The sequence below is a fragment of the Notothenia coriiceps genome, unplaced genomic scaffold (assembly GCF_000735185.1).
Source record: "Notothenia coriiceps isolate Sejong01 unplaced genomic scaffold, NC01 NC01_scaffold00004495, whole genome shotgun sequence".
Lineage (NCBI taxonomy): Eukaryota > Metazoa > Chordata > Actinopteri > Perciformes > Nototheniidae > Notothenia > Notothenia coriiceps.
This window is the reverse complement of record NW_011337196.1, coordinates 350,657-370,566: the sequence shown is the minus strand read 5'-3', so window position 1 is coordinate 370,566 and position 19,910 is coordinate 350,657. Positions and strand designations below refer to the sequence as shown.

The window sequence follows — 19,910 nt, the reverse complement described above, 5'->3', positions numbered from 1 at the left end:
CTGTTGGCTCAAATGCCAAATGAACGCTGGAGGAGGCTGATTGCAACGTAAAGAAGAAAGGGGATTTGTTTTTAAAATAGCTTTGTATAACTTGCTTGCTATTTAATTTGATATAGGTGGACGCTTACGGTGATTGATTCATAAAATAATTAAATGATTCAATTAAAAGGTAGGTACACAGTTATTATCTAGCCACTATTTCTTATAAAAAGTGAAGCTTTTGCATCAAACAAATAGATAGGGCATGTGACTATAATATAATGACTATAACTAAAGTCTTATTTAAGTGTTGATTAAATGTCACACCATTAATCCAAATCTGCAAAGTAACTAAATATATTAAATAAATGTAGTGAAGGAAAATTACACAATTGACCTCTGAATTATGGCGGAGTAGAAGTACAATGTAGCATTTTAATGGAAATACTCAAGTAAAGTATACGTATCTTAAAAATTGACTTAAGTACAGTAGCCTACTTTAGTAAGTTAGTGTAACTCTGCTTCCTATTGACAATGACCCTTGCAGAAATATCCATTCACCTTTATGTATACCTTAAGGATAGAATATATTTGAAAAGGGCATACAAAACCAAACAATATAAATATGACCCATCATAACTAAGGGTAGCCTACATGATACTTACTTTCACTGAAAGGCAAATCGAAAATGGTCTGCATAAAAAACGTTTCGAAATTGTGAAGTACAAAAAAGCTTTTAGAAAAACCAAACATTTTAAAGGAAGAAGGCAAACATTTGAACACTAATAAATAGTTATTCTCCCCTGGGTTCTCATGAGATGCTCACGGTTAGCCCACAGAGTGTAACATTGTGAACAGCAACATGTTGCCATCAGTCTGTGAACTCTTTGAATGCACTTCGTCAGGGCGCATGCGCAGTGCTTGACATTTTGAAGTTGCTTCTCCGGGGTGTTTGAACAGGAAGGCGGACATGTTGGTCAGGCTGTGGGAGAAAATCGGGCATCGTCTGCTGTTTTTTTCCGAAAACTAACACATATCTTAAGCCCATTTTTATGCCTTCGACCTGAGAGATGTATCTATGTGGACGGGAAACAGTCGACAGTCAGTGACAGTGCACGGGATGTCGCGGAAGCACTGCCGTTAAACGTTGTAACGACTCCGTGTTTAAACTGATCGAAATTTGGAAGAAGCAGAAGTTTTTTTCCCACCACTTCTACTTTTGAGCTGTCAGAATCTATTGTCGTTTTCTGCAAGGACCTGGCAAAATATGGGAACGAGTCTGGACTAACATATCCGCAAACTGTGCTTTTCAAAAAGACATTACATTTAACTTTTAATTGCCTTTTGTTTGGATGCACCAACATTTTAAGCCCTTATCCTCAGTGGCATCCTGCGGAGGCTGACTAATCTGTCGCCGACTTTATCTTTTGCCACTGAAGTTGTTTGCAAGGAAAACATCTTTCGACTCTGAAAATGTGGCTTTTGTACATTCAACGCAATCTTAAACGTTTCATCGTCTGTGAAAGCTGCAGGAGAACGATGTATTTTCTTTGAAGTGCCGTGTAAAGTTCACCCGAAGAAAGGAACATTTGGCTAGCTAGCTACCGCTGGCTGCTGCTAAAGCTAGCTAGCCAGCCTTCTGCCTCGCCAGTGAGCTGTTTTTGTTCACAAACCAACATCGGGGCTGAGTTTAACAGCAAACATGTCTGCTGGGGAAAGCATGGCGGCTCGATTTGAAAAAATCGATGCCATGTTGAAGGACCCAAAGTCAGAAGTAAACACGGATTGTCTTCTGGTAAGTTTGTAGCTTGCTAGCTGCTGGCTAGGCGGCTAGCGAGTCAACCATTCGGGGTCAGTCTACTCCTTGGAGCAGAAATTCTTTCCGAGACCAACAAGTCTTCTCAATTGTCACTGAAGGAATGTGCTGATATTGCCACTGACAGGCCAGTTTTACTCACACACTCAATCACGATCAAACACCTGTGTGTTCGTGTTTATATTAAAGATTTGCAATTAGGAAATAATGAGTAGTTTGATACTTCAGTCATAAACTTGCAGGAAAAAAACAATAACGTGGTAATTACTTGCATTAGGTTTTATGTTAAAAGTTGATGTACTGTCAGTAATTGACAAACTAGCTCTAATAACTAATCAGAAATCAAAGGTGAGGTGACAGAACAAGACTGACATATGGGAACCGTGTTATTGTTCTCAACGATACAGAACACTGGCCAGGCCAGGTCAAACAAGTCATGTTATTAGATCTAATCAACTATTCGTCTCCCTCACCCACTACAATCTGATTAGGCTATGTGGTGGCATTATTTAGCTTTTTTAGATCACTAGGAAGTAGGTGGTCAGGTGCTGTTTCTGTAGAAATACTTATCTAAGCTTAATTTAAAGTGATAGGGCTGCCAGCAGCCTGTTGTAACCTGCAGACCTCCAGCTGCATCAGTTCACCTGCTGGAGGTCACTGGCTTCTTCCTGTCTACACTTGACAACTCATGAAGTGTCTCTTCTGTCTGAAGAAAGAAGGCGTTTGCTGCCACGTGCTAAACCCCAAAGCAACACCTTCATAGGTTTGTATTACAAGAGGCAATCCCAGCAACTGACTCACCATGGAGTGGATGCCAAGGGGGACGTTGTTGAGTCAAGTGTTTGTTGATATCAGGGTCCTTTCAGCTTGGGTGACAGTGGAGTGTTTTCACAAGAATTGTTGCTCTCATTGGAGCAGTTGCACTCGTATGTTTAGTGTGATGAAACAGACATTCATATTGGTAATTAGATTGCACATTTCGGTTTGAATTTCTCCAGAAGTATGACAGTTTTAACCAAGGGTTCACTGAATAAACAAAGAGTGACTGGTACTTCTTAATCTGCGTGTACAGTAGTTTTACTGTAACTTAGTCAGGTAGTAGTTTCGTTGTAACTCATTCAGGTGTTGTTCACGTTAGGTCATACTATTTGATTAATGATTCCTGGATCTTCATTGGATGTATTAGCCTGTGGTCTGACAAGCAAAGGAATATTGGGGAAGCAGTCTGTTTCGGAAAGGGGGCTTGCCCTAAAACACCACCCACACGGCCAACATGAAGTGTTTGTGTACAGGCTGCTCTGGATAGCTGTCTTTTGAAAAGAAAACTTTCTGAGTCTCTGTGACCTCCCATCCTGTTGCAGAAAAAGGTAATTAAACACACCTAAAAAAGTGCACACGTTCTGCATTTTTAATGGCAAAGAGCTGTGGGGACTGTTCCTGCTGGCAGCCACACACACAAGGGTGTTGTTCCTCTTTTTTCCCTTTTCTACAATCTTGCCTGATCAATGAATGGAGGCCTTTTGCTGAGGCTCTCTCTGCCACCAATGCAACTCCACCCACAGCTTAATAAAATTCCATGCTAATCAAATAACCTCTTGTCTTTGACTGGCCTGGAGTTCCCTGTGTGTCCCAAAGCCATTCTGCACGTCTGGAGAGAGTTGAGCCCAGGCAGGCAGCTCTGAGGTAGCAGGGTGTGGGCTCTTCGTTCTACCCATAAACCAAAATTATGTGGACTGAAGACTCATGTTTCTAAAGGCCCGTGAATCAGGACATTTAACTCATAAAGCAGCCGACATGCTTAGCTATGAGTAATAGGTTCCATCAGAATACACAATGCAAGCCTTTTACTGGCCATGTTGTTGTACCTGGGTCCTTAGCTGGCATTGCTTTCTGTCTGAAGTATAGCACTGTTGGGCCTAACCGTTTTCCGATGGAGGCCTGGTCTGTGTTGTGTGATGCTGACATTTGGCCTGCACCTTACCACTCAGCTCTTGGCCGGCCCATTGAGCATAGTATTCCAACCCTGCAGCCCTTATCTTCACCCCCTAAATAAATCCTGCTTGGAGAGAAGAGCACCTTATCTGAATGGGCTGCCCCCTCCCCGATTATCGTGCTCTATGCAGGACTTTTAAGAGCCTATCTGAACAGACAGAATTCCTGACATTGTGATGTGAACGCTCACTGACATTAAGGGTCCTATCATTGTCTATATTTATGGTTTATGTTGGAAACAATCAATATGCAGTGTTTCCCTTAGGTTTACTGCTTTGGGGGGGGGTGCTGTCTGAGCGAGGGGACGGGTGGCATTGGGATATATTTTTTTTTAAATCCTCTGGAGCAGAGAGAGGAGCTGTGGATTATTGTTATTGATTAATGCATCAGTGTTTCTTAGGGTGAAAAACACTAAACTCTGTCCCAACTTAAAATGAAAGCATTTAGTTTATTTAATAAAAGAGCACATGTTCAATGGCGTTAATTTTTTTAACGCGTTAATTTTTGTGTAATTAATTAATCTTAATTAACGCGTTAAAGTCCCGGCCCTAGTATATATATATACTTTTTTTTTTATAAAACACTTTTAAACAACTTGAATTTCATGGGGGGTGCGGGGCTCCGTTGGTGGGGCGCAGCGCCCCTCCAAGACAATGGTAGGGGAAACACTGATATGTTTCATCAATTGTATCAAATGATATGTCTGGATTAAATGTGTTGGCCTTAGTTAGTTGTTAGTTACTTTCCGCTTGGTGGTTCCCCTAGTAGAGTCAGTCATTACTTTGTAAATTAGAATACTTGCTATTTGTTGATTTTTTAAAAACTTATATCGTGTAGACTCTGCTTTTGTTTGAAAAAGATAAAGGCATTTGTTATTGTTCTAACTATTACTTGGGGTGCTATGGCTTCTCTGTGTCTTGATTCCTCTTTTAGCTAGACTCAATAGCTGTAATAAGAGTAGTCTAATTACAGGAAACTGTGAGGCTAGTAAACCAGAATTGTAGACAGTGATTGAAAGTGTGAATGCGGCATGTACATGCTTGTGTGGATGCTCTCATGTATAAGTGATTTACAATGTGACAGTTGAATAGGCTGAAACAGTTAAATCAATAACACCACACTGTTGTACATGTGGTGTGTCATTAATACAAAAGGGCAAATCAAGCTTTGTGCTAATTCAAATGTTCAAGTGTTGTTCCCTAGAGGCACATTTAAAGAGGAACATTCAATTAAGGATAGACCTATATCAGTTTTCCTGTTTGCAGGTTAATGTCTGCCATTATTTCCAACTCAAAAAGTCCAACTACAATATATTTTCATTAATTGGAAGAAATTCCTTATTTGTGCATTTGTCAACTAGTTAATGGTGCTGTTTGGCAAAAAAAAATATAAAGTAAAACTTGTTAATGTAAAGCGTTACTTGTTTTATATGATTTATTTATTTCACCTCCAATCTAGCCCAGTCTAAAATTGGCATGTCTTTCCTTTCTAGAAATTCCGCCCAATTCTTAGAGTTTAAGGATTGAAAAAGAAGCTATAGCAAACACAGGGTCTACAGATTGTTTCCATGAAGGTCCTTTGTACAGACGGGGTCATTTTTCAGTCACAACTGCCTACTTTCGAGTCATGAGAATGATTTGTAGAACCATTTTACTGGCACGCTCCCTAATTGCCTTGCATAGTCAATCTGCTATGGCCCAAGTTGAGTATCAGCCGGAGTACAGTCACTCCTTGTCTTGCTGTGTGTGTATAGAGTGCCTGCCCTTGTTCTACTGACCTTTGCCTTTTAATGTACAAACCTTACCTGAAAGGTGTTGTCAGCACTGATAAAGCAGCTATAGTTGCTTCTCATCTTGGTGACAGATCTGCACAGTTTTGAGCAAGATGATTGTCTGTATTATTAACACAACTTGACATTTGTACCACGGGAGCCTTTTGCCTTTTACTTGACATATAACTCTGAGATTTTGTAAGATCCAATTGCTCAACTCACTTTTCGGAAACTTTTTAATCTGGTGCAATGCATGACATGAGATCATTGTTATGGCACATACTGGTTTGTCATACAATTTGCTTATACTTTACATTAGTTACACCAGTAACCACTTTAACAAAGAATCCTTTTAGATTTGTTTGTTGCGCTGCGCCCCGCCAACGGAGCCCTGCGCGCCCCCTGAAAATCAAGCTGTTTTTCTTTTTTTATATATACAATTTATGTTAATGTTTCAGTGTCTATTTTCTGCAGCTTCGACTCGGATAACGACTGACTTAAATTGTGAGTTTAGTGATTTTGACCCTAAGAAACACTGATGCATTCATAAATAACAATAGTCCCCCCCCCGGCCAGGAAGCACCCCCCCAAAGCAGTAAACCTAGGGGAAACACTGTATATAATAATATATTGTTATATTAATGCTCAGCCTTGTGTCGGATGTCATGATGTTGTAGCTTCCAGGAGACACTGATTTTGAAACGCATACTGGATTCACGGAGTTCACAGCATTCCTCGAATACACCAACATTTGTTGTTGTTCTATGTTCCCTGCTCATAGCGAGCTACATAATATCAGAATGACGAAATGTTCACTATACTCTTTCAATCCTACTATCATTTTCATAGCGTTCTGCCTGGAGGCGGCCAAAGCACTTTAATACTTATGCAATGCAGACGGGAACCATTTGAACTAGATGTAATTTGTAGTTAATTTGATCAAAACTACTATTTTTCCTCCCCTTTAATTATAAGTTACGTATCCTTGAGTTGAAAAACATGTATTGTGTGGTTACGGTTATTGTTACCATTTGATCCATCCCTATTGTCAGAAAGCGTTCAGGGCTGTCAGTTGTAAACTGCTCTCCTCAGCTCTTCAGCTAAGGGAACAACAATTGGCTGAGCTATTTGTAGCTCTGCATTCCCTCAACTGACTCGTTATGTGCAGGAACGCATACCAAAATGATCCAGTCTTTTAATAATGGAATGCTCTATCCTTTGACTCACCCATTGAACTTTACAGCCTACTACTCTACTTTCATCTTAAGGGCCCCAGATAGTTTGCCCCACTTACAGAGGAGGACTGTGCGACCCAAGACCTGTGAAGATGTTAAAAATTGAGCTGAGTCGACGTTTAATTAGACGGTTATTTATTGGGGCGAGGTCAGAAATCCTGAGCAGAGCAGAGCAGAGCAGGACAGCAGAGTTTTGCTCGAGAATCCAGAGCTCATCCATCGGAAACACGCGAGTCCTCTCCACTGTTGCAATACCTCAATTATATTTTGACATGAAAGCATTTGTGACAGTGATTCTCGCTCACTGGGACCTCATAAGGAAATGGAATGCTCCGGTTTTGCCACCCCTGGGTTCACTGTCACTGCCATTTATCCAGTAGAGTTGTTAGATATGCAGTCTTTCTAGGTAAGTGGGATTTTCTGTCAGTAGATATTATGTAAAGCAAGACTGTACAAAAGGAGTTTGGAGCAGGAACCTAGTTAACTTGTTACTCAAGTGGATCTCAGTGATACCAAATCCCAAACAGATAGATATGCATTTCCTTATAGTTTTCCTGTATCTGAAAGTAAGCAGTGACAAAGCAATGTAGTGTTTGATGTTGTGAATGGCTCCATTGGTTTTGTATGATCACATTTGTGTTTTAGGCACAGCCTGCAATGGAAATGCCTTTTATTTGCTTGGTAAACTGAAGGGCTGTCTGCACAACTGCTCGCATGTGGAAAGCATATTGTCTTAAAGAGGTGGCAGAAAAGGAAGTGAGAAGTAGGTCTGGACTTAAACCAGTCCACATGCCTTGTGCTGGCATGCAGAAAGGGATGATGTGGCTGAGTCTCCCATGGAAATTTTAACTCAGACTTTAATGTCTGGAAAAGAGCTTGTGTGTGTGGATCCGTCTCCTAAAGCTTAAATACATATTTGCCATGTGTAATGCCAACCACTGGCGTGTGCATTTTAAAATACCTTTTTTATTATTACCACATTTCGTGATGGGTGATGGGATGGTATTTCATATTATTATTTAGTAATCCCAAGGATGTGTCGCCCTCTGGCTGAAGCAGCATCAGCAGAAACAAGATAAGTCCTGCAAGTTTGGTTTCTCAGCAAAGATTACCGCATAATACAGCTTAGCCTTTGGACTATACCAACACTTGAGTAGCTTTAATGCACGCTTTTCCCTCTGATTATAATAGGAATGATTATTGTGTATGTTTTATTTTAACATTACAAATTCTCGCTTACTTTTTTAGATGTTCTTAAAATGGTTGTGCTCTTGCCTGGTGAATTCAGGCCTAACCATACAGTGAATGAGGGTGTTTTAGAGGCTACATTCACATATATGTAATATTTGATCCCTTTCTGTGTTCATATTTATATCTGCACTTTCTTTCTTTTCCATTTTGTCTTGCACATGTTATCATTGATGCAATTTGTCCTTCTGTTTGCATGGAAAGCTGACTCCTAAGCCCTTGGAAATTTCAGCCGCAATAAGTGCAGTATAAGTGCTTATGTTAGGAACTGTTACCTCTGGAAATTACTCTGAATTATTAGCTAAGAAAGAGCTTTGTCAGTGATTCTGGACCATGAACCTCATATTTTTCAGTACACCCTGGATTCAGATTTTGAAACTCAGCCATATCTGTGTTGCTGGCTGCTCCATCTCACCCAGCGGCAGAGAGGTCTGACGGCTAAAGACTGATAGTGACAGATGATGTTTGGCCTCTGTTCCTCAGCCTGGATGTTCATAAGTCAGTTAGCAGTGGCTAGATTGGTTTCATAACTATATATTGGATAGTGATTTTAAACAAAATGCTGATTTTTATTTACACACTGGCTTTTTTTCAATAATATATTGCTGATGTGTGAAGCATTCAAGTACGCATGTGAGGGTTGGCTAATATGGCTGTTTTGCAGTTAGAGTTTTGTATCATTGTTGTGCTTTTGTAGCTCGGGTGGCCGTTGTGGGCAGTCTTGCATTACTACGTTATCGAAAAAGTAGATTTTTCCATAGGTTTCAGGTATTAAATATGCTAGAATATCTTAATTCATAACTGGTTTCCTGCTTTTACCACAGCATTGACCATATCACTGATGCATATATCTAATATTAGGATGTAATCTATATGGCCCACTCCAAACACCTCTGTATCTCTCTTTCCATGAAGATAGCTGACACCACAGCAGAGATGCAAATGCTGAGATTAAATCCTGGATCTGTTGCTGCTCACACACCCAGTGCTAAACACTCTTACTGCTTCAGAAAGCTAATTTATAGTTTATTCCTAAGATCCAATTAGTTCAATTAAGCAATTTGATTCTTTTGTGTCCTCCTAGTGTTTCACTGACTGAACCTGGGTATTTGTCACACGGCTGTTTGAAGACTCATAGCACGCCTGTCTTCAGAATTTCTTTGTTTTTTCCTTCATTTGTTCTACTATAGGGCTAGCCAGGCCCCCTTGCACCAGCCCTCCCCTTCCTCCTCCTTTCCGTCATAGTGAACTAGTGCTGATTGAAAAATAAGGCTCACTGTGTGACTCTGTACTTGGGATGGATTTTTTTTTTTCCCTCCCTTCCTTCACTTTTTGTTGAGAACTTGTTTGGCCACATACCTAAAATAGCGCTCTGACGTGTACAGTCCTGTTAAGGAATGTTACTGTGGCTGTCCAGAGTTCTCTGCGGCAGGAAGTTATGCAAACGTGCATTGCGGAGCACAGAGCCTTGTGATTAGGGTCCTGAAGGACTCGGTTCTTCAGCTTCTCTTCCCAGTGCAAGCTGGCTGGATACCGTATGGCCAACAAGGCCCCCTTTTTCCTCCCAGCCTTGTGTACATTTTGCCGAGCTGAAAGTCGACTGTATGTTTTCTCTGAGCAGATGATGGCTCTCAGCTCAGCCATGTGTGTTGATCACAACCTACCCTCTCATTAATTTCCCACATTCTGTCTACGTTGCCTTTGTTCTTCCCACCAGCCATTCCTCACCTCCCATTTGCCTCTTTCCCTGCTCCCACCCATCCCGCAGGGCGCTTGCTTGTTTTATGTCTCAAAGAGGGGAGGGGGGTATGGCCCTGACCTCCAATCAGGTTACTTAAGAGGATTCCTTCGCCTTGTCTGAGCTGCTGATTCACCATGTGTCATCATTGTTTTGCTCAGAGAAGCAAAAATAAATCCTTTGAATATTTCACCAGCATCATTCACTATACAGGAATGACAAGATTCTTTCCATGACAGTGAGATCAGAGGAGAATGAAGCCAAGTAAATAAAGGTGTTTATTTGATATACTATGGGCAGACCAGCTGTAATATTGACCTCAAACCTTTTTCAGGAAAAAAGCTGCAAGCTTGGTGACCCATGGCTAAGGGTTAGAAGATGCTCAGTTTCCACATCTGGCTCACACCCGTCAGAGGGAATACATAACAGTATGTCATGCTCAAGTGCTCGAGTGGCAGTCTTCTTTCAGCCATTCTGGATTATGGAAGATTAGATTCAATCCTGCCAGCAGCATTTATTCTCCTGCCTAGCTAGACACAATCTGGTCTGGCTCGTGTGTTTTAGCTCTTGGAAATAACTCTAATATTGTAGCTGTCGCATCATATTTAAAATGGATATGTGTGCACTGTCCTTTTCAATTTTATTTAAAGACACCATCATTCTTAACTCCTATCTTACAACTAACAGGAACTATGCAGCTCGACGTCATGAAAGGGTTTCTAACGAGGGTCTGTGGGTGTTGCAGCACTCTATTGTGGTTACATTACTTCAGTACATTTTCATAGATATTTTGTCACCAGGGTGGGACATATTGCCGCTTCTTATGCAAATACAATGTGTATGTTTACCTTGCCATGAGTGTCTCAGTATGGAGGCACCTATTTCTGATTTGAGTTGTACATGGAACTCAGAGAAAGCTGGTTTATTATATCCCTGATGAATTGTGGTATTCTGGTTAGCGATATTTGCATGCTGTGTGTGTGAAACACTGTTTTTCACAGTTTCCATGTTTGCTCTTTGGCTTCAAGGTTTTCAGCAGTATGGCTCATAAACACATTTCTGTTCAGCAGCTGGCAGAAGCCCCCAGTCATCATAACCTTTCAGAATGCATATGCTCTCATGTACACTTTCAGTAACATAACCCTGACGGTAATTAGACCGGACATGTTTCTTTAGTTCTTCGGGCAATGGCTCTTTTACAGTTAATGTTAGCTTTCTATAAAAACAATAGCGAGTGCTTAAGTTATCCATTCCATTCATTGTTAGAAGTAGCATTTTTTTTTCGATATTCCTGACAAGCACACCATGCATTTTAAACAGTCTCTGCCAGCATTACAATAATACTTTAGTGAATTTAAATACACTTTAGTACTGTCCATTGCAGGCGACATTTAAAAGACCAATGCCATTCCAATAGATCGGTTTCTAACCACTTAAGAAACTGAAATCCAGCTATTTACAATACATTATTGTAATCCAGGCTGAAAGCCGACTGCTTGCATTATGCAGAAGCCGTTCTTCAGAGGCCTGACAGGACTCAGTGTTTGCTTTTTGCATGTTGTGTGTGTGTGTGTGATTTNCTCCCCCATTTTTACACAGCGCACACTGTATAATCTCTTCATACATCCATGCAATCCATCAATACATTTTAAGACCTCATCGCCACTTCCAGTTTTAACCGGTTACATTGGCGACACATTTACTATATACAGTATTGATTGTCCTTCTTCCTTATCTTCCAACCATTTGNCCTTTCCATACATTTTAAGACCTCATCGCCACTTCAAGTTGTAACCGGTTACATTGGCGACACATTTACTATATACAGTATTGATTGTCCTTCCTCCTTTAAGGAGGAAGGACAATCAATACTGTATATAGTAAATGTGTCGCCAATGTAACCGGTTACAACTTGAAGTGGCGATGAGGTCTTAAAATGTATGGAAAGGGTCTTAAAAAAGGTTTTACATTTGACTTCAGGGTTCCTGCATATACCCTGTGAAGGCATTACATATCTGAATAGCTGTTGATAAAAAGAGTTTTCCACTAAAATGCCAGCTTCATATTAGTGTTGCACGGTGTACCGATACTTGAAAGGTACCGCGATACCCTGCCGTTAAAAACGTTACGGTTCCTCCGTTTCATTAGTATCGGTACTTTAAGAATGACGGGGAAAAGTACTCAAACCAGTGTCATTTATTTTGTGACAAACGAGGCAATTAATGGCAATGATAACTGTCTAATATGGCTATCTTTTTAGCTAACCAATGTGGCTAACATCTGCAATGTACATTTGGTCAATAATTATTTATATTAATGTACTATTACATGTCAATAAAATATAAAGTGAACTATCAAAGAAATCACATAAACTCAAGTATAAAGAAGAGACCATGTTGTAAGAAAACACTTAACAGATCAACTATAATTGTATTGATCATGAAAATAATAAAAGAAAAGTATCGAAANAGGTCATACACCAGTGCGTCCAAGCCATCCTGTGGGAAGAGGAGAAAGGGTTAACAACCAGGCAAACAATGCTGCTGTGTCTACCACATCAGCGAAATCACACACACACACACAACATGCAAAAAGCAAACACTGAGTCCTGTCAGGCCTCTGAAGAACGGCTTCTGCATAATGCAAGCAGTCGGCTTTCAGCCTGGATTACAATAATGTATTGTAAATAGCTGGATTTCAGTTTCTTAAGTGGTTAGAAACCGATCCATTGAAGTGGCATTGGTCTATTAAATGTCGCCTGCAATGGACAGTACTAAAATTTAAATTCACTAAAGTATTATTGTAATGTTGGCAGAGAGTGTTTAAAATTCATGGTGTGCTTGTCAGGAATATAGAAAAAAAATGCTACTTCTAACAATGAATGGAATGGATAACTTNTGTTCTACACCCCGTTAAGCTCCAACGTTATCGCTCTTTTGTATCGGTACAGGAGACATTTAAAAACATATGTTATGTATTATTGCTACATAAACATTAATAATGTTTATGTAGCAATAATACATAACATATGTTTTTAAATGTCTCCTGTACCGATACAAAAGAGCGATAACGTTGGAGCTTAACGGGGTGTAGAACACATGTGATGACGTCACCAACGAATCGACGACTGAATTAGTTGCCAACTAATTTGGTAATCGATTTTAATCGATTAAGTCGATTAGTTGTTGCACCCCTAGTAGACACAGCAGCATTGTTTGCCTGGTTGTTAACCCTTTCTCCTCTTCCCACAGGATGGCTTGGACGCACTGGTGTATGACCTTGACTTTCCTGCCCTGAGGAAAAACAAGAGCATTGACAACTTTTTGAGTAGATGTAAGTAGCTCACATCATGCCTCTTCCCTTATGTCCTCCTCTCTATATGTCTTTCACTTGAGCCATTTTTTGTTTGAAGACTGCGGTGCATATGGGTATAAGCAGCTTCAGACAAGAAGGCTGTTATTGGGTCACCGCCTCCATGTGGGCTTGGACACAATAGGTGTCTGCTGCTTAGTGTCCCCAACAAAGGGGCTTTCATAAATGGCTGGTGACCCACATGGTGTCTATCCTGATGGCTTCTCTGTTTCACAGTGCCCTCAGACTGGGGAACCCCATAACTAAAATACCAATCCAAATACGGATGGTAAATCTACATTTTCCCCTAATACATCTATTATAACTGCCCAATTTCTTTGCATTTAGGTTTATACTTTGTGTTTATTAGCTTGCCTTTTTTTATTCTCAGTCTTGATATCTTAGCAAACACGCTTTGCAGTGACAGCCATTGAAATGCATGTTCATGTGCAGCATTGATCAGATGGCATGCTGCTCTGTTTACACTACTGTTGTTGTTGTTGCATGTGACCGTCCTTCAATAGGTCTGCAACAGAAATGCATTGCAGGCATTTTACAATCATTTTGTATAACACATTTTAAATTGTATTGACTTGAGTTAGTCAAAAGTGAAGTGGGGACAACCTGCCTCTATATGAAAAGTTTATTTTTGTCAGTGTAAGGATTTCTCTTACACTCCTAGTGGAACAAAAGAAAAGTTTGAGGAAATGTAATATTTGATGATAAACCCAACCTACTGGAAACCCCTGGGCTAAAACTGTCATTAGGCATCTCCTCAGTTACTCTTGGTGCAGTGAGTTTGTGTATAGCAGCAAAGTATTGGAGATGGATGTGGACTAATGGACTAGCTGTCTTATGAGAAACTGTTTCTCAGTAGGATGCTTTGCCTAAAGCGCGCTTTACTCTAGAGTTCTTTCCTCCACGCACTGTGCCTTGCACCCTGATCACATCAGCTGGTTGCTCGACTGTATGTATAAAGGGACCGCCTGGAAATAATCCACCTCCACCCCAGCACACATGCAAATACACACAGAAACAGCAACTTCAAATTGTATTTGTAGCATTTCTAAACATGCTTTATATGTCATTAAGGTCCACTCAGACTTTCATGATCCAGGGAACTTATGCTCACAGTGGAAATGAGTCACTCTTAAATGTTCTTACGTTAATAACTCAGGCCTTGCTTTTTATTTTTAGTTAAATTGAACTTAAATGCCCCAGAGCTCCAGTGCCAGTTCTGACCCATGTGAATTGAAAATTATCCCCCCTTGTTTTAACTATGACCAAATTTGGCTGAACATGGAATACTATCTTCCCTAGGGGAGCTTGCAATTGTTGCATTGGGGAGAGGCCAACTCTCAGTAAGCAACACTTTCCCTGAACAGCAGATCTCAGCTGTGCCGAGGCGCTGTCAGCTTTTTCAGCTTGCTGTCAGGCTGGATGTTTCTACCAAAGCCAACTTCTGCTACGAGAGCCTGCTTACAGTAGGTGTCACGTTGTGTCAACATATAGCAGAAGTTGACCCGTGACTCGTTCACTGCAGACTTTTCTCGCCACCTAACCATTCGCCAACATGTTTTTAATACCAGCGGTAACCGGCCGAGCGCCGGGCAAAAAAACAATCTTCAAATAAAACAATGTCACCGGAGGAGTTAAAGGAGAGTGACAGGGAGTATGAGAAGAAGAAGAGGGAGAGAACGTTTCAGCTGCAATATGATGCCAATATAAACAAGGTCTTTAGTCGGCTCTGTACATCAATGCCGACCTATGCTGACAAGTAAGTGAAGGGTAGAAAATCTAAAGGTATTGGCTTTAGGGAAATGTCCCAGCAGTTTAGGATAATGGCGGTTCTAATCTAGGCTATTACATTTCTAACTCCTAATGACAGGAAGGCAGAAAGCGCATTATACTAATAATAATACTCATAATAATAATAATAATAATAGCAGACATTTTTTAACAATGACCACAATATAATTATTTTAATAAACCAAATATGAACAAATGAGGAAAAACTGATGATTCAAATGCTGTAGTACAAGTAGTAATGTCGTTTTTGCATAAATGACTATTGCAACAAATGGGTTCATTATTAGTCGATTTCTTGGACTACCCCTGCCTAAGTGATGTTGCATAAAGTAAAAGTGTCCCTGATCTCCCGTACAAATTCAACATGGAAAACCCATGCTCTGAGAGCTATCTCCAGCAACTTTCACTAAACTGACTTGAAGTATAAGACTCTTTTAAAATGGTCGACACATTAAAACCACTGAGAGCAGGTTATTTTCGGGTCGTAAAGACAACATTCAAAGTTGCCCCCTTCGTCCCGAACTAAGCAAGTGATTCGGTCCACGCCACCACAGTGTGAACGACAACTCCAGATCCACTTTGTATGCTTGGTGTTTCCCTTGTTCCCTTCACGCTTTTGGGTGCTGCAATTCCAAGCTTCCTCTTGGACGTGTGCCGTTGATTCCTTTTTATTGTGGTTGACACACGAAAACATCCTGAACACGCAAAATGAACATTTTACCCATTGTGTATTTAGTCTTAGCTTATAAAGCTTCTATTAGACTTTACATTAATGCACACAATCTACACAATATCTGTTTTTTATGATTAATGCACATATTATATTCCCTTCTATTGAAATGTAAATACTGCTATATTTATTATTATTATTGTAATGTTATTGTAGTTCTATAATATCTGTGTTTTTAATTTTGTTTTACTTTTATGTATGCACCATGACACCTAGTCAAATTCCTCGTACGTGTCAACCTACCTGGTAATAAACCTGTTTCTGATTCTGACGAACTTCTGTGTTTCCTTGTTTCTTTTTAGATAAGGAAACCATTAGTAAAATCCGTGATCTACGCATGAAAGCGGTGGACTATGAGGTGGTTAAAGTTATTGGGAGAGGAGCATTTGGAGAGGTGCAACTGGTAAGAATATATATATATCATCGTTTGCTCTAAAACATGCTGGTTTATGAGAAAGAATTCAACCCAACTAAAACGGTTTTCACCTCTTCATCTTTTCCAGGTGAGACACAAAGCCACGCGCAAAGTATACGCCATGAAGCTGTTGAGCAAGTTTGAAATGATCAAGAGGTCGGACTCTGCTTTCTTCTGGGAGGAAAGGGACATCATGGCTTTTGCCAACAGCTCATGGGTGGTGCAGGTATGATGTGAAAGAGACAAAGTGTCACAGTCCTACTTAACTTAGTGTAGTATTATTGAATGCAGGCCACACAGACATTAACCCAGCTTTTTGTGTCATTCTCAAATGAATTCTTAAGTCATGTTTTAACCAATTCTTTTTTTTATTCTTCAGCTATTTTTTGCATTCCAAGATGACCGCTACCTCTACATGGTGATGGAATACATGCCGGGTGGCGACTTGGTTAACTTGATGAGCAACTATGACGTCCCGGAGAAGTGGGCCCGCTTCTACACCGCTGAAGTGGTGCAGGCTCTGGACGGAATCCACTCCATGGGCTTCATCCACAGGTAACATCAGAGCTCTCCCTCCCTTTGGGTGTGTGAGTTGGGCTTCCATTGGCTGCCGTCAAACACGTTGCTGGGATTCATTTCCGATGGAAAATGTTTTTTAGTTTTTTTTTATATCTGTAAGGCAGTCCTAGATGTTTCGTAGTCAGTTTGGAATTCTCTCTGAAACCACGCCTAAAGTAAATGTGTAAAATTATTTATCTTTTAAGGTTCTCAACAACTGTGATCTAATCAACGGTGGACCTTACAGTCAGAAACCAGAGGAGACTGTGAGGTCCACCGTAGACCGACCACTTTTGGACAAAATGTCCTCTCCATTAAAGGCAGCTCATTCTGGAATAGCCTCCCAACTGAGATACGGGATTGTCCCACTCTCAATAGTTTCAAAGGTCAACTCAAAGAATGGTTGAGAAACAAACAGAAGTGCAATCACCGCTAAATTCACTTTAACACAGGGGTATCTCCTCTTGCACTTTATATGTCGTTGCTGCTATAGTGTACTACCATGTCAGAAATACTTGTGTATGCTGCTCTTTTGCATATCATGTATTTTGTTTTTGCTATTTTGTAAAATGTAATTTTCTTAAATGTTTTATGTGAGGGACTGCGGATGGAAATTAGCTCAAAGCTAAATCTGCCACTGTTACGCTTGATACATTTGAATGTTTTAAGTGTTCATTACTGTTCATTGTCCCTGCCAAATAAATGATTAAATGAAGAGGTTTTTATAAAAAACAGATAGCCAAGGGTCAAAGGTACTGGTTTTAACATAAATGCTAGTGTTAGGTCGGCCTTACTACTTGTTTCTGAACATTCAACAGTCATATTTGTGTTGTTTCACTACACATGCAGTGTGTGTTCAATGATCTTTATGAGATTCAAATAGTCTATTAGAGTTGCCTGTTCAGCGCAGTCCCATGATGCTGGCTCTAGGTTTTTGATATATTTCTGAGTAGTAGGGTAATACATCTGTGTGCTCGACAGCAGCACATTTTTATGATTCAATTTCAATACGTGACAGCCATCAAAAAGAAATGTGTTTTTCCATTTATAAGAATGCTACTTGGTATAGTTCCACACACTAAGCTCTGTGCACAGCTGCGATGGTGGAAAATTCTCACCATGAAATTTTTTATTCAATAGCTGTCTAGTATTTTCAAATTAGCTTAAAGTTAAAATGTAGGAAAGTTGTGTAAAAAAACATGATTTCTGCTTTCTCGGGTCCCAGCGTCCTTCCTACCTCATTACATCTGATTTATCCCTACAGAGCTCTGAAGCACCTTCAGACACTTCTGAGAGCTTTAACCCTTAACTCTTCTCTTAAATGTATTTTCTGGTTACATGCTTGAGGTCGCTGCATTGTTTGTGTGTTGCATGTGTTTGATATCGCTGTATTCTTGCCTTCTCAGGGACGTAAAGCCTGATAACATGTTGCTAGACAAAGCAGGCCACCTAAAACTGGCCGACTTCGGGACCTGCATGAAAATGAACAAGGTATCACGTTTAATTTTCATCACCAAATGTTTTTACACCACAGGCATGACGAGTCCTATAACGTTGAGATTTTAAGTTGTTTTGCTGATTATTATGTGTATGAAAAATGCAGGGCTCCGACAGTACTTCAAGGCGTTTATTATTATAAGGATCAAATTGTGATATTTTCCCAAATGTTTGTCCCCTTTAGGATGGTATGGTACGATGCGACACAGCAGTGGGAACTCCAGACTACATTTCGCCGGAGGTACTGAAATCTCAAGGGGGAGATGGCTGCTATGGCAGAGAGTGTGACTGGTGGTCAGTGGGGGTGTTCCTGTACGAAATGCTTGTCGGTGAGTTTTTGATAAAGTATTTCCTCTAATAGTTCACTTTAATGTTATTTTACCTGTCATCAATCTGAAGTTTGTGTTCAAAGCCTCTGGAGCATTGTTACTTCTCTCTCTTTTATAAAACACCACAGTGAAGCTTTCCTGTGCACTTTTCGTGTACTGTGTGTTAGAGCTGCTCAATTAATCGTATTTTAATCGCGATTACAATTATGGCTTGCAAAGATTACGAAAACAATGTAATCGAAATAAAGCGATTATTTTTTTATTATTATTATTACCGTAATTTTCGGACTATAAGCCGCGCCTTTTTTCCCATTTTTTGACCCTGCGGCTTATATAACGGTGCGGCTAATCTATGGATTTTTACAGCTAAAGGCCACTAGCGCACCTCCTAAATCTATGGATTTTACAGGTTACAGTCCACCACCTTTAACTCTATGGGCTCTATGGCCGGTCCGCGCCCCCCACCTTTTAAGCGGCGGGCTCCAGCAGGAAAAGCTGGAGGCCGGAAAAGAGTGAGACAGGTAGCGCGCAAAAGTAAATGTGGAACCGAGAGTGGTACGAGAGACAGAACGAGAGCAAGACAGACAGACATTACGAGAGCGAGACAGTTTGTCCCCGTACCACTGGTTGAAAACCACTGCTGTAGATCACTGCCGGTACGTGCGCTGGGAGCGCACCGTTTAAGTTTGAAAGTTGAAAAGTTTGTGTGTCTGAAACGCTATGTGATACAGTACAGTTTACACAGCACAGTACATGTTCTGTAGCTACTATTGCACTAAATGGTAACACTTGAATACGTTATGCAAATATGCAACTTGTTTGTTGAAATGTTAATAAATGGGAGCTTCCTTAAACAGCCATCTCTTTCCCGACAATCCCCTCTGTGCACAAACCCTTACATATGGTAATTAAACATTAAAACACCTGCGGCTTATAGTCCAGTGCGGCTTATATATGTACACATCATTCAATTTAGCTGCTGCGGCTTACATTCAGGTGCGCCTTATAGTCCGAAAATTACGGTACATGTTGAGTCCATGTATTATTTGTATTTGCCTCAGTCCATTATTTTTATTTGATATAGCCTACCATTGTACATTCTACAGTATCTACAGTTTGGTACAGGTGTGACACCGAGATACAAGAACTATGTATTACATGGTAAATTGTTATGGCCAGGGTTAAGTGGGTTTCAGCCTCCAACATGCATATGAAAGGGTTATAGTTTCGGTACCATAAGTAACCGATTGGTTATCTTCACCGGGGTACACGTGCGGTACCACATGTGTGATTTTTTGACAGTATAGTCATGGTACGATTTTATAGTCCTATGGTATTTGTTCCATAGCACATATAGTATGTAACCATGAATCGAATCGTCAAAAATAGCCCATGCGTAAACTATACCATGGTACTATGTAAAATGTCGTGTGTGTGTGTGT

The 19,910-nt window shown here is 40.3% G+C and overlaps 1 protein-coding gene across 1 annotated transcript in view; it reads left to right on the top strand.

Moving 5' to 3' along the window:
• The first annotated feature begins 935 nt into the window (after nucleotides 1-935).
• Nucleotides 936-19,910, top strand: part of rock1 (Rho-associated, coiled-coil containing protein kinase 1) — a 37,038-nt gene continuing 18,063 nt past the window's right edge. The window contains exons 1-7 of the mRNA XM_010767648.1: nucleotides 936-1,774; nucleotides 13,031-13,112; nucleotides 15,972-16,072; nucleotides 16,173-16,310; nucleotides 16,464-16,639; nucleotides 18,049-18,133; nucleotides 18,324-18,468. Coding sequence (XP_010765950.1) covers nucleotides 1,682-1,774; nucleotides 13,031-13,112; nucleotides 15,972-16,072; nucleotides 16,173-16,310; nucleotides 16,464-16,639; nucleotides 18,049-18,133; nucleotides 18,324-18,468 — 820 coding nt within the window. The 5' untranslated portion in view covers nucleotides 936-1,681. The remainder of the gene's footprint in view (nucleotides 1,775-13,030; nucleotides 13,113-15,971; nucleotides 16,073-16,172; nucleotides 16,311-16,463; nucleotides 16,640-18,048; nucleotides 18,134-18,323; nucleotides 18,469-19,910) is intronic.